This window comes from Nannospalax galili, unplaced genomic scaffold (assembly GCF_000622305.1).
Source record: "Nannospalax galili isolate Female #2095 unplaced genomic scaffold, S.galili_v1.0 scaffold960, whole genome shotgun sequence".
Lineage (NCBI taxonomy): Eukaryota > Metazoa > Chordata > Mammalia > Rodentia > Spalacidae > Nannospalax > Nannospalax galili.
Window position 1 is genome coordinate 1,622,810 of NW_008348313.1, and position 9,487 is coordinate 1,632,296.

General features: G+C 55.1%; 1 protein-coding gene across 1 annotated transcript in view; it reads left to right on the forward strand.

The window, feature by feature from the left end:
• Positions 1-9,487, forward strand: part of Scaf1 (SR-related CTD associated factor 1) — a 15,478-nt gene that overhangs the window by 1,531 nt on the left and 4,460 nt on the right. Inside the window, exons 2-8 of the mRNA XM_008845226.3 lie at positions 281-538; positions 3,016-3,129; positions 3,464-3,518; positions 4,122-4,216; positions 4,434-4,534; positions 4,618-4,733; positions 8,773-9,483. Coding sequence (XP_008843448.2) covers positions 299-538; positions 3,016-3,129; positions 3,464-3,518; positions 4,122-4,216; positions 4,434-4,534; positions 4,618-4,733; positions 8,773-9,483 — 1,432 coding nt within the window. The 5' untranslated portion in view covers positions 281-298. The remainder of the gene's footprint in view (positions 1-280; positions 539-3,015; positions 3,130-3,463; positions 3,519-4,121; positions 4,217-4,433; positions 4,535-4,617; positions 4,734-8,772; positions 9,484-9,487) is intronic.

The following is a 9,487-nucleotide window of genomic DNA, read 5'->3' on the forward strand; positions in this document are numbered from 1 at the left end:
TAAGAGCGAGCTCACGCCGTGCCTGAAAAAGAAATAAAGAAAAGTGGGGGGGGGGGGGGTGGGGGGGGTGGACTAGATTCCGAAAACCTGAGAACGTCAGAATATGGGCCGGTAACCCGCTCACTCAGTTGAACTACAACTCCCAAGCATCTGTGTCTGCGGAGCGCCTGGACGTCACTTCCTGTTCCGCCGCCCTTTCCCCTCGCACGCAGGGCACGGGCGGGGGGCTCTAGGCGCGCTCCGGCAGCCCCGCCCACTTCACCTCTCACCCCTTTGCCAGCCCCGCGTGACGGAGTGGATGCGCGGACTACGCCTCCCGGCATGCAGCGCGCGCACCCCACCTCCGGACGATGCGTTGCCTTCTGGGAAACCGAGTCCGCTCCCTGTACCATCGGCTTTCCGGACGCCGAGCTCGGTACTTGAAATCCCAGCAAGCCCGGCGGCACTTTGCTTCCGCTCCGCCCCTGCTCTGTTCGCGAGCTCCGCCCCAGTCCGCCCCGCCCCGCGCCGGGGCCGGAGCCGCAGCCCGAGCGGCGGGGTAAGATGGCGGCGGCGGTCTGGGCCGTGGTGCTCGGGCCTAGCGAGGTGGGCGGGGCGGAGCCGGGTCGCTAGGGGTCCCCGAGTGTCCCGCGTAGGTTGCGGGTCCTGGACAGGGGAGCGGCCTAGCCTTAGCTTCGTCCGCGGCGGCCCAGGCAGGCGCTGAGCTGGGGGGCCGTCCTAGGGCCCGGGACGCGTCTGTGGGTGCCAGGGGCGTCCCCAGGGCCAGGACCGCGCCCAGGCTGGCCCTCCATCGCATTGCTGACCCGGGGCCTGTCTGCAGGCGCTATAAGTGGTTCTTACGGTCTGACCGAGGGTGAGGTCTGTGGAGGCTTTTGGGGCCATCTTGAGATCTGGATGTGTGTCCCGGGAGTGAATGGGGTCTGCAGAGCCAGCCAGATCCCTGGGGTATGTCTGTTAGGGCTGGGACGTGTCTACATGGGCTGGTCTGTTCATGCGGATCCTTCTACATGGATCCGGGAGCATTTGGGAGGCCTGGAAGGATGAGATGGGTTTCCCAGCCAGGCAGAGGGAGGCACTGCACCTTGTGATGTGTCCAGAGGCGTGAACGGGTCTCCGAGGCCTGGTGACAGGGAGACTTGGGGGCAGGTAGTGGAGTTGATAGGATGGCAGGAATTCAGTCTGTCTGCTTGGAGCAAACTCAGATGCTTTGGGGGAACCAGGTAAACGTGTGGAGAGTGATACAAAAGAAAGTGTTGGAAATTTTGTCCAGCTCACATGTATTTGCTCTTCAGAAAGTCATTAAAAAGAAAATGACTTAAAAAAAAAAATCTGTGTTGTTCATGGAGGCCTGATAGGGTCTGTGGGATTGTCTAAACTCCTCTAGTGGTCTGGTGCAATGCTTTGCACCCAGAACTTGATTGGCAGTATCATTACATCCCAACATAGGCATTTAACTGGTATTACTCAAGTCCTCTGAACCGATGTTTCCAGTTAATACCTGTGAAATATTTTTCATTGTGTTTTATTTACTTTGTGTAAGGGGCCAGTTGTCAATCGCTGCTCCCATAATTCTCTTGTTGAGGGACCACTGGTCTGAAATCATCTGCAGAGCCTTTTAATTGTCTAAAATGATCCACAGGACCTAGAGGTGTCTCAGGAGCATGGGACATCATAAAGGGTTTGGGACCTCCAGATCTGCTGTCAGTAACTCTTGATTCAGTCTCTTGTATGTGACAGTCACTGCTCTGGGTCCCAGTGGGTGCTGGAAAGCAGCCCCAGAGCTGGGAACTGTCCACACAGCAGAGTATTGAGTATTAGAGAAGCTTGGGGTGAGGTAGAGGGACTGTCAGAGAAGGGCGTGGCTGTGGGAATTAGGGAAGAAGCTTAAGATTTAGGAGCTGGGAGGCTGACTGTGGATTCAGAAGCTTGGGCATAGTTACAAGTCTGGTAAAGACCCTAGATCTTGCAGGTGTGCAGCCAGGGAAGCTGGGAGACAAAAAGGGGAAACCTGGGTATAAAGGCTAATGATACAATTATTGCTAATATGTATCAAGCCCTTCCAGTGTACAAATAAGTGTGATAGACGCTACTATTTTGCCATTTTCAGATAAGCACATGGTGTGTGGTTTAAGAGCCTGGAGCTTCTAGGAATTCTCCAGATTGGGTGTTGCTTGCAGAGTAGCAGGCTTGACAGTTGTGGGGAAGTTTACAGCTGTGATGTGCCTATTTTCTGAAGCCCCAATCAAGACCTCCACCAGTCTGAAGGCTGCTTTCACCTGCCTGACTGGGCGCTCAAAGCCCAGAACTCCCGCACCATCACCGAGGCTATGACCATGCTTCCGCAGGACAGGCAGCCGGGGGATAGGCAAGTGGCCCTCGGGACTGGGGGACAGCATGCCTTTATGAAATTGGGCATTTTTGTTTCCAAAGTGGTGTGGTTGTGTAGACCCTGCTGGTGTGGTGGTTGTATAGACCCTGCTGGTGTGGTGGTTGTGTAGACCTGCTGTCATGGCTCTAGCTCATGTCTATAAGTAAAAACTTTGGTTCCTCACTATGGCGGACTATGGATGCTCTGGCACTGGGCACCACTGAGCACACTGGCATACTTCTCATTGGGGAAGGTGGGTTTATAAGACTGAAGCACACTCCACAATCACAAGACCCAAGTTCAGGGTTGAGTTTGCATCTGTTGGGCTTGGGGAATGAAGCATTGAGGTTTGAACAGGAGACTGGGGAAGTAGTGGGTAGTGGAAAGCCAGATGTTGGAGCAGGTGACTCAGGAATTCTCCCATGGGGAGGGGGGTGGCTGGAACCCCAAGGAAGGAAGAGCATGGTTCTAGTCTCTGCAGGTCCGTGTGGGATTGACAGGGTCATTGGGATGAGGTGGAGGGAGGTGGGCATCCACTGAAGGAGGATGCGATGGAGGCAGCATGGGAGGCCCCTGAGGGCTTCATGTAGTCCTCTGCACCCACCCCTCCCTCAGCCTCCTCTCCAAACTGTCACCCTCAACCCTAGGTGACCATGGAGGAAGACGATGAGTCTCGAGGGAAGACAGAGGAGTCTGGTGAGGATCGGGGAGACAGTCCACCTGACAGAGAGCCCACCCCTTCTCCTTCTGCCTTCATCCTGGTAAGACTGCTGTAGTTCTAGAGCTGAGGAGATTGGGGACCCTGGGGTCAGGGCTCGGGGTCCAAGTTTCAAGGCCCTGGAGTGGAGCTGGGGTTACAGATTTCAGGGCCCTGGAATGGAGCTGGGGTTACAGGTTTCAGGGCCCTTGAATGGAGCTGGGGTTTCAGGTTTCAGGGCCTGCCCATGGCCCTTGGGAAGAAGTGGGGGTTCTGCGTTGGCCCTAACACTTGAGGCTGGCAGTGACGATTTCTGGGGATCCCAAGGAGCAGAATCTGCATAGTCTCTTGTGAGACCTCTTACTCTTGGTTTCTTCTCCCTTTTTTTTTTTCCCCAGCGGGCCATTCAGCAGGCTGTGGGAAGCCTGCAAGGAGACCTGCCCAATGATAAAGGTATGGAGGTCCAGTCCTTTCAGACCCTTGCTCCTCCTCTGCATTCTGAAGCTTTATATTTTCTGACACTTCATGGGTGCTACCTCTGCTAGGGCCAGGGTGACAGGTGACAGGTTGACTGGAAGAAGGGCAAGTGCAGATAGGAACAGCAGGCCTGCAGCACAGGGGCGGCCTTGTGAGACCAGGTGTGGCTTCAGGGCTGGCTCGAGGGTGTGAGCAGGGTGGGAGGGCACCTGGGGAGGTAGAAGGGGTCTTTCCCTGTAGAGCCAGGGCCAGGCAGGCCTCAAGAGCCAAGCTGAGGCCTGTGCCCACCAGTAAGCCCCAGAGTGGGTGTGGGGAACTGTCAGTCCTGAGCTCTGCAGGCCCTACCTCTGTACGTTGCAGGGTCTCAGTCTAGTCCAGCCTCTCTCTTTTTTTTTTTTTTTTTTGTCTTTTTGAGACAGGGTCTCCCTGTTGCCCCAGCTGGCCTGGAGCTCACTATGTAGACCAGGCTGGCTTCAAACTCACAGAGATCCACCTGGCTCTGCCTCCCAAGTGCTGGGATTAAAGGTGTGCGCCACCACACCCAGCCAGCATATGTCTCTTATGCCAATCTTTCTCCAGATGGCTCTCGGTGTCATGGCCTTCGATGGAGGCGCTGCCGGAGCCCACGGTCAGAGCCTCGTCCCCAAGAGTCAGGGAGTGCTGACACAGCCACTGTGAGTAAGGGGGTTTATGGTTCTCCTGGGTCTGGGGTGGTGGTGGGAGTGGACAGTGATAGAGGACCACATCCCTGGGTCTGAGCTGGCTCCCAGGGACCATCAGGATAAGGTTGGTTGGATCCTTGAATGCCTTTGGGTAATCTCAGATAAATGGGTTCCAGGACGGGTCTTGGTTTGAGTGCTCACTGAATGAAGCTCTGCTCAGCCCTTCCAGGTGTTGGATACAGCTGCAGACAGCTTCCTTCTGGGGCTGGTAGGCATCCTGGATCCACCAGATACCTGGGTTCCCAGCCGCCTGGATCTTCGGCCTGGCGAGTGAGTACTTGGGCAGCTGGAGGTGGGGTGCCCAAGGCTGAGCCATGGCGGTGCTGGGGCTCACCATCCCCTCTGTCTCACAGAAGCGAGGATCTTCTGGAGCTGGTGGCCGAGGTCCGCATTGGGGACAGGGACCCCATGCCTCTACCTGTGCCCAGCCTGCTGCCCCGCCTCAGGGCCTGGAGGACAGGAAAAACGGGTATGTGGGACTGCACCAAGATGGGTAGGTGGCTTTGGAGTTATTCGGGAATCAGCTATATTACATATTGGTTTGCAGTGCTGGGGACCAGACTCAGGGACTCCTGCAAGCTTCGCAAGCACTCTGTCAGAGCCAAGCCCCTAGTTTCACATAAGCTATTTTTAGTGAAGACAGTAGGGTGGTTCTGATGTTAGATGCAAGTTAATGTGTGCTTGCAGCTGTACTTGCTAGATGCAAGTCAGTGTGTACTCAAAACTGTAAGTAAAATAAAAGTGCTTTGATGGGGACCAGGAAGGGGCAGTGAGTAAGCAGTTGCCACTAGGCCTCAGAGCTCTGCCAATGGTGTCACTGCACTGGGAACTCACCAGGACTCCTGGAGGGGCCTTCAGCATCTCCACCCAAGGAATGAGCAGTCTGGGCTTAGGACGCCCCCTTCCCTTGCTCAAGGTCTGGAAGCCAGTTCCTCAAGCTGGCTTGGCCTCTAGCTGTGGCATATGAGGTAAAACCGGGCTTTCCTTTCTGTGCTGTGGTTGTGCTAGGTAGACTGCTTCTCATCCTGACCCAGCAGGAGCCGGGAAGCTCTCAGTACTCACAGAATCTTGTCCTGCTACGACTCCCAGGCCCAGGGTGGCTCCCTAGGCTTGGGCATTTGGATTTCTGCAGTATGCTGCTGTCTTCTGTGGGGGCGCATTTAGGAATGGAGAGAAAGCTTGGGTTTGTGAACCTCGAAGCAGGTTCTGATCACTTCGTCCCTTTCAGCTGTTGAGTCCACTCACCCATGAGGCACAGGGGATTGGTGCTTGGGTCTCATGACCCACCTAGACACCCAGAAGGGTTTTGAATTTCTCCTAAAATTGGAGACTGGAGCTGGAGTGCCACTGCACTGTCTGGGAGGCTGAGGCAGGAAGATCAAGAGCCAGGAGTTGAGGAGCTGAAATTTACTGGGGTAACCCCAACCCCAAGAAAAACTCTGAGGGTAGAAGAGGGGTAAGCAGCATTCCAGTGAAACTTTATTTACAGGCGGGGCATGGTGGCCCACACCTTTAATCCCAGGGCTGGGAGGCAGAGGCAGGCAAGTTCAAGGCCAGCCTGGTCTGCAAGGAGACCCCGTCTCAAAAAGACCAAAAACCCCTTTATTTACAGAAATAAGTGGCATGCCAGATTTGGCTCCTGGCTGTGATATTCATGGAGCCTAATTGTTCTCATGGGGACTCTGGGGTTATGTTGGGTATTTTGTTTTATTTGAGACAGGGTCCCACACTGTAGCCTAGGCTGGCTTTGAACTTGCAACCTTCCTCCTGCCTCAGCCTCCCTAGTGCTAGGATTGCAGTCTTTCAATACCACACCAGTTTATGGTTAGGGTTTGTTTTAAACTATTTATTTATTTATTTGGTCTTTTTGAAACAGGGTCTTTCTGTAGCCCCCAGCTGTCCTGGAACTCACTATGTAGACCAGGCTGGCCTTGGACTCACAGAGATCTGCCTGCCTCTGCCTCCTGAGTGCTGGGATTAAAGGCGTGCGCCACCATGCCTGGCTACTTTTTATTATTTTAATTTTATTCGTATGAGTTCGTAAGTGCATCCGTGTTGTATAGTGCCTATACAGGTCAGAAGAGGGCATTGGAACTGGAGTTATGGAGAGTTTTAAGCTGCTGTATGAGTGTTGGGATTTGAGAGCTTGTTTGGAGCTTCTAGCAGGGGAGTGGAGTGCAGCTACTCCTTTATCCTTGACTAGCCAGCCAGATCAGCCAAATCAACCCTGACAATTGATGGGGTGACAGCCCTCACATCTGAGTGTTGGGATTTGAATCTGGGTCTTCTGCAAGAACAGCCAGTGTTCTTAACTGCTGAACCATCTCTATGGTTATGTTTGGTTATGGTTTTTTGTTTTTTCTTTCTGAGACAGGGTCTCCCTGTAGCCCCAGCTGTCCTGGAACTCACTGTGTCAACCAGGCTGGCCTTGATCTCACAAAGATCCGCCTGCCTCTGCCTCCCTAGTGCTGGGATTAAAGGCGTGCGCCACCATGCCCGGTTCTATGGTTATGTTTTTTAAAAAATTTGGAGATAGGGTATTTTATGTTGCTCCACTGGCCTCAAACTCAGCTCAAGCAATTCTCCTGCCTTAGCATGTGCATGTATGTCATGTGTGTCTATGAGTATGTGTGTGTGCATGCCACAGCAAATATGTGGAAGTCTTAGGATGACTTGTAGGAGTCAGATCTCCCTCTGCCAATTGGGTCCTAGGGCTCCAACTCAAGTGTCAGGCTTGACCACAAGCACCTTCACCCAGGGAACTATGTTGCCAGCCTCCTCTTAAGACTCTTTTGGTGCTGCTGGAATCAACCCAAGGCCTCATCCTGAACCACTGAGTTACATCCTTAGCCCTGTATTTTAGGGGATTTTTTTTTTTCCCCTTTGGTCTTTTTGAGGGGTCTCCCTGTAGCCACAGCCCATCTGGAACTCACTTTGTAGGCCAGGCTGGCCTTGATCTCAGAGAGATTCCCCTGCCTCTGCCTCCCTACTGAGATTAAAGGCCTGTGCCACCATGCCTGGCTGTGTATTTTGTTTTTTTGATACAGGCTTTTGTTTTGAGCCCAGGCTGGCCTTAAAGTCCTGATCCTTCTGCTGATTACAGGCCTGTACCCCCATGCCTCCCACTCTGTTCAATTAGGGGGACTTCATCATGTTGCCACATGGCCTCAAACGACTGGGCTCACATGATCCTCCTGCCTCAGCCTCCTGAGAAGCTGGGATTACAGGTGTGTGCCACTGTACAATTTTTTTTTTTAACTCCAGGTGATGTTTTTTGACTTTTTCCATTGGAAAATGTTAACATTGGAACTTTAGGAAAACTAGTACAGTCATCCATAATCCTCCTGTACAAAACTGTGTGTCATTGTTTTCCAGGCCACCGCAGTGTGGCCTGTGTGAAATGGCAGGGAGCAGGAAGCAGCACTGTCCCTTTCCAGGTCTGTGCAGGTGCCCTCTCCACCCACTTTGCATGTCTTCTGGCTCGTGTGATTTGAACCTGGTTGTCCCCAGCATGAGCTTCCCAAAGGTGGTTTTGCTCACTGGCAATGAGTCTAGGGAATGAGAGGACTCCCATTTCATAGAAGAGGAAACTGAGGCCAGCAGTTGATTGAGCCAAGTGCCTGTGGCCACCTTAGTGGAGAATGCTAGGGCCTGGAGACTGGGTGAGGATGTGGCTGGCTCCGCCTTTCTCAGCCTGCTTCCCCTCACTTGGCGTGGGAAGTGGGGTCTCGGCATTGGGGTTTGAGGGCAGCCTCTGCTTAATATGTCCATCAGAGTCTTGGCTGATGGCACCACCTGCAGGTGTATCTGTTGTTTGCCCTTGGTGTAGAGGGGCGTCAAGAGGGCGAGCTAAGATGTGCAAAGCTCCAGGCCTGGCCTATGGGAAGGCACAAGTGTTGGTGGTTGTTGCTGTGGGTCAGCTGCAGTCCTACCAAGTTTGCGCTCAGCCTGTACCCTACACAAACTTGGTAGGACTAGCTGTCCAGGCCTCCGTCTCTGCCACTTTGTGGTCTGAGCTGCTCCCCCCCCACAAAGTGGGCTCAACAGCAGGAGCAGCTGGCCTGTGGGGACATTACCACCTTTGGTTCAGGACCAGCCTCTGGAGAGGGGGGTTAGGCCAGTGCTCCCTCCGGGCACGTGTAGGCTCTGGGGCCACTTTTTGCTATTCTGGGGGGGGTTTTTCACATATACTAGGCTAGTGCTTTGGCACTGAGCCACGCCCCCCAGCCCCTGACTTGACTGCCAAGCTGCATCAATCACTCCTTAACTGTGCGTTAAAAATGGGTAAGCCCTAGCATGCTTGCCTCAATTTCCTCCTGCATGGCGCGGGGTCACAGTGTTCTGGAGGGCACACAGGAAGCACTAGTGGTGTCTGGTCATGTGGTTTTGGTGAGGGTTGGGGTGGAGCAATGATGGTGCTGGCCTGTGTACCAGCCTTGTGGCCCCTGCACTGGCAGGGAGGAGTGGGTATTTACTGACCACGCCTCCTCTGCCCTGTTCTTCCGCAGTTTCTCCACAGTCCCACTCTCCTCGACCCGCTTGTGCGCGCCACCTCCTCACCTTAGGCACAGGGGATGGGGGGCCCGCCCCACCACCTGCTCCCTCCTCTGCCTCCTCCTCACCTTCCCCTTCCCCCTCCTCGTCTTCCCCTTCTCCTCCTCCTCCTCCTCCACCCCCGGCACCCCCAGCTCCTCCTGCCCCGCGATTCGACATCTATGACCCCTTCCACCCCACCGATGAGGCCTACTCCCCACCGCCTGCCCCGGAGCAGAAGTACGACCCCTTCGAGCCCACCGGCTCCAACCCCAGCTCCTCTGCCGGGACCCCCTCCCCAGATGAGGAAGAGGAAGAGGAAGAGGAGGAGGAGGAGGGCTTGTCGCAGAGCATCAGCCGCATCTCAGAGACCCTGGCGGGCATCTACGACGACAACAGCCTGAGCCAGGACTTCCCAGGTGACGACAGCCCGCGCCCCGACCCGCAGCCCCCCCAGACACCTGGGGCCGCAGCCACGCCGCCCCAGGTCGACTCCACGCGAGCAGAGGGGCCTCCGCGCCGCCGCGTCTTCGTGGTGGGGCCCGAGGCCGAGGCCTGCAGGGAAGGCAAGGTGTCCGTGGAGGTGGTAACGGCTGGCGCTCCCGCGGCGGACCCTGAGATCGAGGAGGGCGAGATTGTGCAGCCTGAGGAGGAGCCCCGACTAGCCTCGCTGTTCCGCCGCGCCCGCCC